Source organism: Chiloscyllium plagiosum, chromosome 18 (genome assembly GCF_004010195.1).
Source record: "Chiloscyllium plagiosum isolate BGI_BamShark_2017 chromosome 18, ASM401019v2, whole genome shotgun sequence".
NCBI lineage: Eukaryota > Metazoa > Chordata > Chondrichthyes > Orectolobiformes > Hemiscylliidae > Chiloscyllium > Chiloscyllium plagiosum.
The window spans coordinates 18,909,069-18,922,994 of NC_057727.1; the positions used below are offsets into that span (position 1 = coordinate 18,909,069).

At 38.7% G+C, this 13,926-nt stretch overlaps 1 protein-coding gene across 2 annotated transcripts in view; it reads right to left on the bottom strand.

The window, feature by feature from the left end:
• Positions 1 to 2,757: 2,757 nt before the first annotated feature.
• The window catches only part of stab1 (stabilin 1), a 273,869-nt gene continuing 262,700 nt past the window's right edge, over positions 2,758 to 13,926 (bottom strand). For both annotated transcript variants that reach the window (XM_043707873.1, XM_043707874.1), the window contains 4 exons: positions 7,119 to 7,220; positions 6,404 to 6,544; positions 5,520 to 5,639; positions 2,758 to 2,835 (listed from right to left, as the gene is read on the bottom strand). In XM_043707873.1, coding sequence (XP_043563808.1) covers positions 2,782 to 2,835; positions 5,520 to 5,639; positions 6,404 to 6,544; positions 7,119 to 7,220 — 417 coding nt within the window. In that variant the 3' untranslated portion in view covers positions 2,758 to 2,781. The remainder of the gene's footprint in view (positions 2,836 to 5,519; positions 5,640 to 6,403; positions 6,545 to 7,118; positions 7,221 to 13,926) is intronic.

Here is a 13,926-nt window from a genome sequence, read left to right on the forward strand (position 1 = left end):
GATGTTGCATAACTTTAAGTATCTCTAGCACATAAAATGTATCTTGTAAAGCTTCTGATTTATTTTATTCCTTTATGGAATTCCACATTCCCAGATTTTCCATGACTCTTTTTTGCAGCACCATGGGAGGTCATGCAAAAACATCACTTTTCTTTTGATCTGGAGATGAATAATTTTGTTCATGAATATTGTTCAGTTGAGTCAACAACTGCACTGACCTACACAGTGCCATTAATTTAATGAAGTATCCCAAAATGCTTCACAACAGTGCTCATAATCAAGTTATGACAGACCAAGCGTTTGCTCAAAGTATATGTTTCCTGGAATGTCTCCTAGGAAGGAAGTGAGGAAGAGGTGCTGTAGAGATTTAGGGAGGGAATTCTAGAGCCTAGGACTTCAAGACATAGCCATTGGTGCAGCATTTAGATTTGGTGAGGCACAAAGCCAGTATTAGAGGCATGCAGCTATTCTAGTTATGAGGCTGAAGGATGTTGTAGATATAGGAAGGATGCAAAACCCTGGAGAGGTTTTAAAATTGGATTGAGAATTTTAGTATCAAGATGATGCTTGATTGTTAATTGTTTAAGTTTTATCCAAAAGGTCAATAGCTGAAGTAGGTAGCGTTTTCTTTTTAATTAAAAACTCTCCATTTCACAATTTTGATCTCACCATAGCCGTCTTCATGCAAGTTTTTGATCATGGAGCTCTTGAAATGGGGTAACTGAGTTGTCTTGCTTTCCAAGCTGGGCAAAGTTTTTTTTTGTGCTTTTGCAATATTCAGCAAATGGCAAACTGGTTGTGACATTTTCCAACTTGGCTCTCTATATGTTTGCTTATATATTTGACATGCCTCCATAGTTTTGTCTTCAAATATTTGGGTGTTCAAGCTGAGCTGAATTGGTGTTAATGTGAAGAAATTGATGTCTCCTGTAGTAACTGCCAGTGAACTGTTGCTCTGATACCTTGGCTTATAGAGGTGGCAGCTGCTTTTGTTTTTGGCTTGTAGCTTTCAGTTATGAACTGTCAGTGTTACACACTGATTAACACAATTTTGACTTTTTACTTTATGTATTTAACATCTAATGAAATGTTTTCGAGTCTGAGTTTTAAACTAAAGTGAATGTTGTAATGTCTGCACTGTATCCTTCAGAAATAATAAACTAGGAAAGTGAACTGAAATTCGTTTCTAGTTGTAACAAATGTTTTGGTTTGGATGAGGTCATTCAAATGACAATTGCCTAAAGTCTTTAATTGAGATTGATTGATTTATTTTTAAAACCATTAACTACATCATTGTGAAGTTAGTATCTAAAGGGTGATGTAACTGGGGGAAAGTCGGGAAGTATCACCATTATCCATCAGGTTAACTGAATGTTTCCACATAAAAGCTTCACAACTGAATCCATGAATGTGTGCGCAATACAAATGACCTACATTTTATAGATTTGTTTTTGCATTTAATGCCAGTCCTTCCTTCCTTTCTTAGTTTACAAAGTCTCCTGATTTTGTGTCCTTAATCATATAATTGCTAAATATACAAAGCATGTGATTTCTAGAATCTCTGTATAAAATGTGATCTGAATAAAATTTCATGGTGCAATGTGATTTTTAACACTAATACATAATACTAAATTTGATAATGCATTCAATAAGCTGACATAACACTTGGAAACACTGCCACCTAGTGGTCGATTCTAATGTGTAATTATTCATGCTAAAGAATCACCAGTCCCAAAAGAACTGAAGTGACTTAAGATTTACATTCTTTACGCCAGATAATGGAGGGTCTCAAGTACTTGTTAATCATAGTGATTAGGTTCTTGAACAGAACATTCATGCAGACAGTTATAATAAAAATTTTTTTTTTATTTTCAAATTTTCATGGAAGATTTGATGTCTGGCATATAACAAACCTTGGTTTTTGAAGAAATGAAGCACTAGTGACTTAGTCCTGAAAAATGTGATCTCAACAGCAATTAATCATCTGTTTTGCAATGCTTTGTTTCTGGTTGAAATTCATGTTATGATACTTAATGCATATGATTTTCATTAACTGTTCCTTTCAACAGGCAATCCCATTCATGTTAAACATACAATAGTTTTTGAAACAATTCAAAAAGAGTGAACAAAAGGTTGCTTTAGTAGGTATTTTGTTAGTCAAACAAAAATGCAGGAACAGCAGTGGAGCTGTCAGCATCAGCGAGCAGAAATTGTTAATTCATTTCGAGTAGATCTTCATCAGAACTGTCTCACTGAGGTTTTTAAATGAAAATGTAACCTGTAATTTTTGTCTTAATTTCTGCCAGACCTGCTGAGAAATTCTGCCTTTTTTATTTTGCATTTTTAAACATCTTGGAAGTAAAGAAATGACATTCAGTTGTTATATATTCTGCATTTTAACATAGTCAAAGAAAAGTATACAATGGCCTTCTTGTAAAAAGATGAGTATTACAACTTTTTATATATAAACAATGTTATCTTTTGCCTATTAGTACAAAATGAAAAAATAAATTTTCAGTCTTTCTAGAGTCACCAGACTATTGCAAAAATGCAATTCAATTTGTGCATTTCATATGTTTCTTGGTGACCTGACAGTGTGCCCACACATCAGTACAAAAAGTAATTGGACACCAAGTCCAATGATTCATTTATTTTGTTGCTATCGTATAGCCTGTCCTTCATTGGAGCCTATACTTTGTTCCTGTAGCATCGTCATACATTGCACTAAAATGGTACAGTATGAGTGTTTTTTTTTAAAAAAAAAAGCAGAGGTCTGGTTCCTCAATCCTGTAGAATGTTCTGTGTGTCTGAATAATATTCATATTCATCATTGTCCTGTATTTAAAGACAAACTTGTTAAAATCAGCAAATTCTTGAACAGTAGTTTCATTTTTGGTTAAGGCAACATGTCTATATAATACACCTTTCTATGTATTATATTTATTTGCATGAAAGTTGCTTTTATTTAGAATCATAGAATCCCTACAGTGTGGAAACAGGCCCTTTAGCCCAAGTCCACCCTGACCCTCTGAAGAGTAACTCACCCAGACCCATTCCCCTACAACTCTACATTTTTAACTCTGACTAATGCACTTAACCTAGACATCCCTGAACACTATGGGCAACTTAGCATGGCCAGTTCACCTGACCTGCACTTCTTTGGACTGTGGGAAGAAATCAGAGCACATGGAGGAAACCCATACAGACACGGTGAGCATATGCAAACTGTGAGGCTAGAATCAAACCTGGGTCCCTGGTGCTATGAGGCTGCAGTGCTAACCACCATGCCACCCATTTAGGGATGAGTTTCGCCAAGTGAAAACTTTGCACCCAAATCTATCAACAAAGTCATATTTAGTTAAGTAATAGACAATTGAAGAGTTAGATAAAAACTTTATTCGAAGACTTAAAGCACAATGTCTTTTTTTTCGTTCAATAATATCATCATCATTTTAAGTCACATTGAAAAATTCTTTTTGGAAATTGTCTTTCCTGGAACTGCTGAGCCCAACTAAGTTAGTTATGCTTCCACATAAAGTTATAGCACTGAGGCTGTTTACTGTTGTCTATGCCACTTATGTGCAAATGCGATTCACTAAATACAACTAACCTGCTACTTTTCTCACAGGCTGAAGAAAAATGTGCAAGGCTATAAGCCAGTTTCCTTCTGGAAGCCATGATTTAATCTGCCTCGACCGCCACTTGGATACTTAGTCACTTGGTGCCTTTTTTAAAAAGTCTCTCATTGCCATTGCTCTCTTTGCCAATTCCTGTGCTCTTATATCTGTTTATTCTGGTTTTTACTCTTTCTACCTATCATCTTGCTGATGAGACCGAACATGATTTTTATTACACCTACTGAAGCTCCCCTCGATATTCTGTTCTCTCAAAGCGAAACAATTGTAGCTTCTCTAATCTGTCCATGTAACTGAAGCTCCTGATAGCTGGAACCATTTCCATGGATCTTTTCTGACCCTCTAATGCCTTCACATCCTTCCTAAAACAAGATGTCCAGAACTGCACACAATATGCTAAATGAAGCCAAAGTATTAGTTTAGGTTTGAGTTTCTTACACTTGTACTCTTACATATGAAATCTAGCTTTATAAATAGGAGTATTAACTGTACTATCTACCTTACAGCCTTCAATGATATACAGATGTTTAATCCAAGCCGCCTTGTTACAAACCAGTGAAGTTATGAAGAAATCTTATTACCTGAGGACAAATCCTTGCATGTGGCAATTGCTGGCCTTGTGACTAAACTTTGTGTCTAGTAATGCTCAATAAGGAACTAGATTTGAACCACCTTCTATCATTATATAGCCACAATATCTGAACCTGCATTGTGTAGTCCAGGAAGGATGCTAAATCAGACATCAGCTGATCCCATCGGTGTCCATAAAGTTTCGTGAAACCAATTTCTACGTTCCAAATCAAGATGTGACAAAGTGGGACAAGAAAAATGAGCCTGATGATCTGTTAGTGGTTGCCCACTGGTTTGACTCTGCCAACTTTGCAGAACGCAAAGAAAGCGGTCAATGGGATTGAATGTAAAGTTGGCCACTTCCTTTAAATGGCTATGTTCAGGCCATTAGCTGGCTTCTTTAATAAATTCAAAATCTTAAGTCAGAAGGCACACATGCTTGTTCTAGCTGACCAGCTCCAGTTTGGCAGGAACAGGCATGGCAAACCTGAAATGGTATTATTTAATGGAACAGGAAAAGAGAGTGCAGGTTTTGAAGGGAAAAGTAATTGGTGCACTAATGAAACTTTAATAGCCAACTTTTACCTCCCTTTGCTATGGTCACTTGGAAGATGAAAATGCTTTTTATTTTGAGGCAGAATGTGACCATTGTGTCCGACCTCCCACTAACACTAAAATCACACCAGTTTCATTAAGCCAGCGGGCAGAGTAGGGCGCTCCACCTGGAGTTCCTCTGCTCTGCTGTTTTTTTTTAAAAAGCAGTCCTGGAGCAGCACAACTTCCTTTGGTGCAAGGAAGTACCAGTGTGAAGCGAACTGGAAGCTTGGAGTGGAGCGGGACAGTCCGTTTGACAGTGGCCTGGTGTGAGCGGTCTGACCATATGCTGAGCTGCTGCTATTTGAAAATCTTTACCAGAGTGTAATATCAATCTTTTAACTATCTTATTTGTAACTTTGTGTTTTTTTAGAGACTAAGTAATACTACAAATTTTACTTATTCCATCTTTTTGTACCTAAGATGGTGCCATTGGAGGCAGCCATTTTAAAAACTTTTCACTGTACTCCAATACTGGAATACATGTGACAAAGAATATTCTAAGCCCTTTGATTGATTTAAATGTGAATTTTGGAATTTATTATAAAATTGGTTGATAATTTAAGGTGATTTCTAATAAAACAAAATTCAAGCAGCTTTTCTCTCACATGCTTGATATTTCTTCCCAAAGAAATAATTGTCTTTTAACTTCCATCCAAACATTTACGTTACACATTTGAAAACCATTCTCTAGCTTGAGTATATTTAGTAGCCACTTACCTCAAATGGTTCAGTGGTGCTATCTGTAACTATACCATATGCTCCGTACACTGGATTTGGCACAGAAACCAGAGCAGGATTGTCCTCTGCACTGAGGCCTATACCATCATCATCATTAGCCTAATAATGAATAGAATGTAAGTTAAATTTTATTAAACATACTTTGGCTATACATAATTTCAAATGTCCCAACTATCTGTTATTCTGTTAGCATCTGGTCTCTTAGAAATTAATTGTTGTATTTCAGAGTCACTTACAAGTCTGTGTCAAAAGGAATACACTCATTCTCTCAGTAAGGATAAATCCAATCTTGTGAAATTTAAATAGGCTGTGTCAATCTATGGCTAGCCTACCCTGGAAACCTTGAAGTGTGGACTTGAATACTTCAGGAATTCACCCATTTAAAATTCTGCTATTTAGTAAAAGGAAGCACTTTATATCCTCCACTTCAAATTTTGAATTAATTTGAAGACCATAATCCACAGCACTTAGCTGGGTGTAATTTGATATGACATCAATAACATTCTACTGTTCTATAAGTAATAGCATATACTTAATGTTTACACAAGGATAGCACCATAAATGAACTGTGTAAATGCAGAACCCAAGAGTTGGATTTTTAATCTCTGATCAAGATGAGCACTAATTGGTCAATTTGGATATCACTGCCAAGTGACTGTATTTCTTAGTTTAGACTTCAGACCTCTATTTGATGTTTTGTATCAGGGTTCCGAAGCCAGTGGGAATATCCCAATGTTGAGTATCTGTGCATTCTTGCAAGTTGTTGCAGGCTAACACAGTGCTATTTATTATGTAACATCAAGGTGGGCTATGAAGAATCAGTGCAGGGATGTATCATTGGATTGTAACACAATTTGACATACCTTGAAGTACTGAAATTGGAAAATCTCTCTCCTGCGTCGGAGACAAAAACTCACTCCAACTATTGCGGCAATCAAACATCCCAGTCCTAGAAGTAAGGTTGCTCCAAGGACACCATTGGATAAATTTGCAGAAACCAAAACCTACAAAACAAAGGGGCTTGCTGATTAGCAAAGTTTCTCACATTTACAAAATCATTTGTGTTCTTGTAAAAATCTTTGCATGATGTTAGTATCAAGTTAGTTGTCAAAAGGTCAACAATGTGGAATGGAACATGTATTTCAACATTTCTTTTTACCAGTATCATTATTAGGTCGTCTCCGATCAAGTATAAACACTGGTTCGGTAAAGGAGAAGTTCTCTGCATTTAATCCCCAAGCAATATACTTCAAATTTTACTCCAAAAATCCTTCTGTAATAATTAGGTATTTCCTTAAAACCATAGTTGATCCTGAACTATGAATACTTTGTATCCACTGCAAAATGAATTGAAAATCTATTCTCTCCTCTCTCGCTATCTCCACCCCTGGCCCCACCAACCCCACAAACATGCTATTTCAGTAGGAACAAAAGTGAAGTCTACCCCTGCCATCAATCTAAGCTGGATTTAATTCTGAATCTTTTGAGTTGGAAGATGTAACTAACCATTTCACCTTTTGAAAATTTCAATTTTGAACCAAGGCCACTAGTGTTTGTAATCTTCTGCGAAGTACTTACTGGATGAGGAGTTATTAAAGGTCCCTCTATGACATGTATAATTCCGTTGCTGGCAACTAAATCCCATTCCATAATATGCCGGCCATTCACCAGCTTTGAGCCCTGCCGTCATGAAAGTAGAGTTAGTTCAACAATAAATTTGATTCCAGTTTAAACTACAGCCAATAAATACGAGTTGTCAATATTATTACTGTATCTATTCAAAGTAATTTCTCCATTTGTGGAAGATAGGAGTAAAATTAAAACACTGACCTTAATGTTACAAAAGCAAAGTAAGGTGGATGCAGAAAATTGGAAATAAAAATGGAAATGCTAAGGAGTTCCAGCAACATATCTCTCCACAAATATTGACTTATGCATTTCTAATAATTTTCTGGTTTAGAATTAAGTTTATAATTCATAAATTTTTAAAATTTAACAACATAGTCACTGAAAACCTTGGATTTTGTATAAATAATAGTTATAACACACTTGAATAAAGCTTTCTTCTTCATTAGATGATTCTATCATGTATTTAGGACAATATACCAGGCTTAGCGAATATGTGAATATAGGCATCGGGCAAACAGAAAGCAAAGTCAGCACTTGTCTATGTAAAGACCACTTGATGTTTTTGAATTATGAATACTTAACCTTGCGAAATGTTGATTTGGAGATCTGGTATTGGACTGGGATGTACAAAGTTAAAAATCGCACAACACCAAGTTATAGTCCAACAGATTTATTCGGAAGTACTAGCTTTCGGAGTGCTGCTTCTTCAGGTGGTTGTGGACTATAAGATCATAAGACACAGAATTTATAGCAAAAGTTTACAGTGTGATGTAACTGAAATTATATATTGAAAAAGACCTAGAATATTTGTTACGTCTCTCATCTTTTAGAATGACCATGTTGGTTTCAGTTCTTTCATACGTAAATCACATAATAAACTGAAACCAACATGGTCATTCTAAAAGATGAGAGACGTAACAAACAACCCAGGTATTTTTCAATATATAATTTCAGTTACATCACACTGTAAACTTTTGCTATAAATTCTGTGTCTTATGATTTTATAATCCATAACCACCTGATGAAGGAGCAGCACTCCGAAAGCTAGTGCTTCCAAATAAACCTGTTGGGCTATAATCTGGTGTTGTGAGATCTTTAACCTTTATGAAATGCATTATCTTTTTTACTTGAGGAAAAATATGATGAGTGCTGTCATTCAATTTAGGTTGTTTATAGAGGGGAAAAAAATGTAAAGTTTTGCTCCAATCACCAAAACTGTGCAGACATCGTGAATGAAAAAGAACATACAATGGATTAAAATTGTGACCAGTATAAGAAATTTCACATTTATTTAATGATCATCACTTAAAGCCACCAAATGAAATGGTAGAATTTGGCTATCCTGTCCACTATTTTAAAAAAATCTAATTAAAGTTTTTATTTATTCATAAAAGCTAACAAGTAGGCAATATGTGTGGCAATATGCTTGAGTCCTGTACTTGGTCTTTAATCATTCACAGAAGAACACTGTCTGTCTATTCAAATTCTTTTCACTTACATTTAGTAAAACAATTATTTTTATTATTGATTCAAGTTATATTTGAGGATTGAACAGTATTATTCACACCTTTTGATCCATATCATGTTTAATCTATGCTCAGGCTTTGCAATTGTCCCAACAGGTTTGGATGAGAGTGAGGGCTGTAGAGTGGATGAGTGAACTGTGCACTGCACTGTTGCATTCTACCCACACTTTGAATGGCTTCCTGTAAGAAGGAATATATGATTGTAGAGGGCATCATAGTGAGGGAGATTGACACTGTTTTCCCTGCAGTAAATTGCAAGAGTTCAGATGAGTCTGTTTTCTGACTGATCCTAGGTGGTGTGTTATTTGCTCTGGACTGGACAAGGACCTGCAGTGGGATGGGGAGGATTCAGTGGTCATGATCCATGTCTGTACCAGCAGCATAGGTAGAACTAGGAAAGACATTCTGCTGACAGAGTTTAGGAATTCAAGTGCTACATTTAAAAAATAAAACTTAGAACAGTACAGCACAGAAATGGGCCCTTTGGCCTATGATGTTGTGCTGAACATGATGCCAAGTTAAACTAGTCCTTTCTGCCTGCCCTTGGTCTATATCCATCCATTCCTTGCATATTCATGTGCTTACCTAAAAGTCCCTTCAATGCATATGATGTCTGCTGCCACCTCCATCCTTGACAGTGCGTCCCAGACTCCTACCACTCTGTGTAAAATTTTAAAAAAAAGACTTGCCCCTCTCATCTCCTTTAAACTTTTTTCCCATCTCGCCTTAAATGCATGCCCCCTGGTAATAGACATTTCAACTCTGGGAAAAAGATTCTGACCATCAACCTGATCTATGCATCTCATAATTTTATAGACTTTTATCACGACTCTCCTTAGTCTCTACCGCTCCAGCAAAACTAACAGCTTTTCTAGCCTGTTCTTATAGGTCATACCCCCCAATCAGGCAGCATCCTGGTAATCCTCTTCTGCACCCTCTCCTAGGCCTCCACATTCTGCCTGTAATGTGGTGACCAGAACTGAACACAACTTCAAAGGTGACAATCTCTGACTTGCTACCTGAGCCATGTGAAAATGGACAGGATGAGCAGATGTGGAGAAACGAATGTGTGGCTCAAACAACCGTGTGTAAGAAAGGGTTCTAGTTCATTGGCACTGGCAACAGTAATGGGAAAACTGGGGTCAGTAAATTTTGGGATGGTCTAGACCTGAACAGCACTGGAATTGGTGTTCTCCTAGATTGCATGCCTAAGGATGTAGATAGGGCTTTAAACCATAGTGGGGTGGCAAGAAAAGGGGTATGAGGGCTTGAGGGGAGGTGGTGAGGGATCAACCTTGGGCAAATGTAACAACTTGGATAAAGTCAAAACAGTAAAGCAAAATGCTGATGTTGAAACTGAAGGCCACAGAATCACAGGAAGGGACGTGAGAAAAAGAATACATCTGCAGTCAAGACTAGTTGCTGGAAAAAGATAAGACAAAAAACAAAAATAAAGGCTTTGTATCTTGCATTCGTGGCATTGGAAATGAATTGCTAGTGCACATTGAAGTGAATAAATATGATCTCATAGCCATTACAGAGATATGGCTGAAACATAATGAGGATTGGGCTTTGAATTTGAGGGCTGTATGACATTCAAGAAGTACAGGAAGCTAGGCAAAAGTGGAGGTTTTGCAAAGGGCATCAATAATTATGGGTGATTTGAATATTATTCAGGACATTGTTCAGGCTACATTTCTCAAACTACATGTAGTTTTGGTCTCCTTATTTAAGGATGTAAATGCATTTGGAGATCATTCAGAGGAGGTTTACCGAATTGATGCCTGGAACAAGTGGGCAGTCTTAAGAAGAAAGATTGGAAAAGCTAGGCTTGTTTTCACTTGAGTTTGAAGTAGTAGGATGTGATATGATTGACGTTTATAAGATTTTCAATGGTCCTGAAAAGGTGGACGGGAAAAGGATGTTTACTCTTGTAGGTGAGTTCAGAATTTTAGGACACTGTTTTAAAACTGAAAGGTCAGCCTTTCAAGATAGAAATCAGGGGATTTTGTTTTGAGAGTTGTGCAACTTCGGAGCTCTGCGCATCAGAAAATGGTGGTGATGGGATCATTGAATATTTTTAAGGTTGAGGTGAATTGGTTCTTGTTAGGCAAAAGGATCATAGTTTCTTGTGAATTGATGGGAATGTTGAATCTGCAACACTGACATCAGCCATGTTCGTCTTGAATGGCAGAGCAGGCTTGAAGGGCCAAATGGCTTACGTCTGCACCTTGTTAGTATGTTCATTTGAAACTAACTATTGCATGTATTATGTCCTTTCAACAGCTCTCACCCACTTTCTCACTCTCTACACATCTCCCTGCTCGTCCATTACAATCATATCTAATCCCTCTCTTGTCTCAAGGGACAAGTCCCATGACTTAGGTGCTACACACTGACTGAATGTAGTCCCCCTTCATTCCACTAGGGACTTCTCCCCTTTCACTTTTACATATGACCATTTGCTTGAAACCGTGTTTGCTGCACGAACTGGCACATACATGCTGCAGGTTTGACATTACTGTAGCATGGTGCCACATAGCAAAGCATCCACATCATTGACTGTTCTGTTCTCCTGTGAGGACAAGCTACCTGCCTCTCCCTTTATGCTAAAAACCAATGTGTGCCATAAAGCTGGCAGCCTGTAATTGAGCACTAAAGATGCTGAGCACTAAAAAAGCAATGCACCCCCACTGAGGCTGGCGTTCTGTAAATCAGTGCTGAGATCAGTAAGTATGCATGAAGAAAATAATTAATTGAGGCTGCCAGCTTCTATCCACTTAAGTGCAAAATGAGTGAATGCTAAGAGTTTGTTTCATGACATGGTTGAAGAGCTTCAGGGCAGAGGAAATGACCTGGGAGTTGCAGTAGGAGAGGGACTCCCTGAGATTCATGTGTGTACATGTACTTACAGATGAAGCAAGCTGGTAGAAGCATGCTGGTCATTGGTGTCACTGAGCAAAGTACATTGTTGAAAGGTTGATGTGGAATGAGGATTGGGCTGACAGCAGGCGAGATGATGTGGTAAGTCCGGTTGCTTGCCCATGCCAATTTGTGAAACGACTTAATGCCTTTGCTAATATAGAAATTCCAGATGAAAGCATTTGATGTTCATGTCCAGTAGTGTATAACAATTACAGATGTCACAGTGAAGAATGGGGGCTCTGCTGCGGCATGTTCTGGCTACAACATTTTATAGCTCCCTCAGCACTGACCCTCCCTCAGCACCGACCCTCCCTCAGCGCCGACCCTCCCTCATGCCCGAAACGTTGATTCTCCTGCTCCTTGGATGCTGCCTGACCTGCTGTGCTTTTCCAGCAACACATTTTTGATCTCCAGCATTTGCAGTCCTCACTTTCTCCTCCTATGCTTGGAGAGGATTTCAACTTTGCTAATGTTAACTGGAATCATCTTAGTGTGAAAAGATTAGCTGGGTGGAATTTTCAAAGTGCATCAAGGGGAACCTTTTGTGCCAATACATGATAGTCCTACTGGAAATGAAGCACTGTTCGACCTAATCGTACAGAATGAAGCTGGTCAAATGGTTGAAGTCTCAGTGGCCGAGCATTTCGGGGATATTGACCATAACTCTGACAAACAGTCTAGGAATAATTACTTGCAGGTCACTTCCAACTTACATTTGGAAAGTAGGAATCTTTTTTAAAAAAGTAGAGTGAGAATTCAGGGCCAGCGTGAAGGGCAAAGGCTGCAAGTCCAGGGAATACTGGATATCAAGGGATATTAGAAGTTTGATAAAGAGACAGGAAGCAAATGCTAGGTATGGTGCATTAAAAACCGGGGAGGCCCTTCAAATGCAGGAGATTGCTCAAAAAAGGAATTGAGGAAGGCAAGAGCAGCAATGAAGTATCTTTGGCAGATTGGATTAAAACAAACCCACAGCATTTTGTAAATATATTAAGAGCAAGAGGATGATCAGGGAAAGAGTGAGATCTATGAGAGGCCAAAGGCATGGCCTGTGCATGGAGCCAGTGGATGTGGGTGAAACCTTAAATGAGTAATTCTCATCTGTATTTACAGAGGAGAAAGTCATTGCAGCTGGGATTTCAGTTGGGATGGTGAGGTTTGAAACATGTTAAGATTAAAAAGGAGGAGGAGGTATTAGATGTTTTGGTGTGCATAAATCTGCAGGGCCTGATGAGATGTAACCCATACTGCTTTGGGAGGCAAAGAAGGAAATTGCTCAGGCCTTGGCGGATATATTTAATCCTTTGCTGACCAAAACCAAAGTACCAGATGACTGCAAGATAGCCAATATGATTCCTTTTGTTCAAGAAGGGCAGTAGAGATAGGCCAGGGATTTATAGATCAATTAGTCTGATGGCAGTGGTAGAGAAATTATTGGGGAAAAAAAAGAGGGATGGGATTAATCAAAACTTGGAAAGACAGGGATTATCAGGGATAGTCAGCATGGATTTGTCAGAGGGTTTTCCTCCTTTCTCTACAAGAATCTCAGGGAGTCTCTCTCTCACTGCAACTCCCAGGTCATTTCCTTTGCCCTGAAGCTCTTCAACCATGTCGTGAAACAAACTCGCTACCACAGCCACATTTGCTTCCTCAGTGCCTGCCTCTGTAACCAACTCATCCCACACTGGCTCCGGACCACCTTTAAACCAGCAGAGTTCGGACCCGAACAGGACAAACAGTACAGACTACAGATTCAAAAACACCAGCAACAGTTCTCCTTCAAGATCCTCCGCTCCACACTCGCAGCAATGCGCCGGCACCTAACATCTCTACAGTCAGCCCTGCCTCAGCTGAGGGCCACAGTATTGCAAAGGACCCACTCTGTACTACATCCTCAGGAGAATTCATACTTTCACAAACAGTATTTCAACTCCATCTCAAACATCAAAAACTGTAAGTACAACAAACTTTTATCTACCCACCTCCATAACCAGCGCTCCTCAAACATTCCAGAAGATTCCCCTGGCTTCGGAATTTACTCAGACGCCATTAGCCATACGGCTGATGTTGCTGCCACCCCCACGCTGATTGATGATGTCACTTGCGCCCCCCATCATGGCCACTCCCACAACAACTTCCACCCCTCACAATTCCTCATGCATCACACGTGACATCACTTCCACCCTTCACATCATCGCTGATGCCACATGCTCAGTGACTTCGGCTACCCCTGCTGCCGTGGTCACAACCACTTCCGCCCCCACCAGCACCACTAACCTGCATTCTGCTGACATGCCCCCCACAGA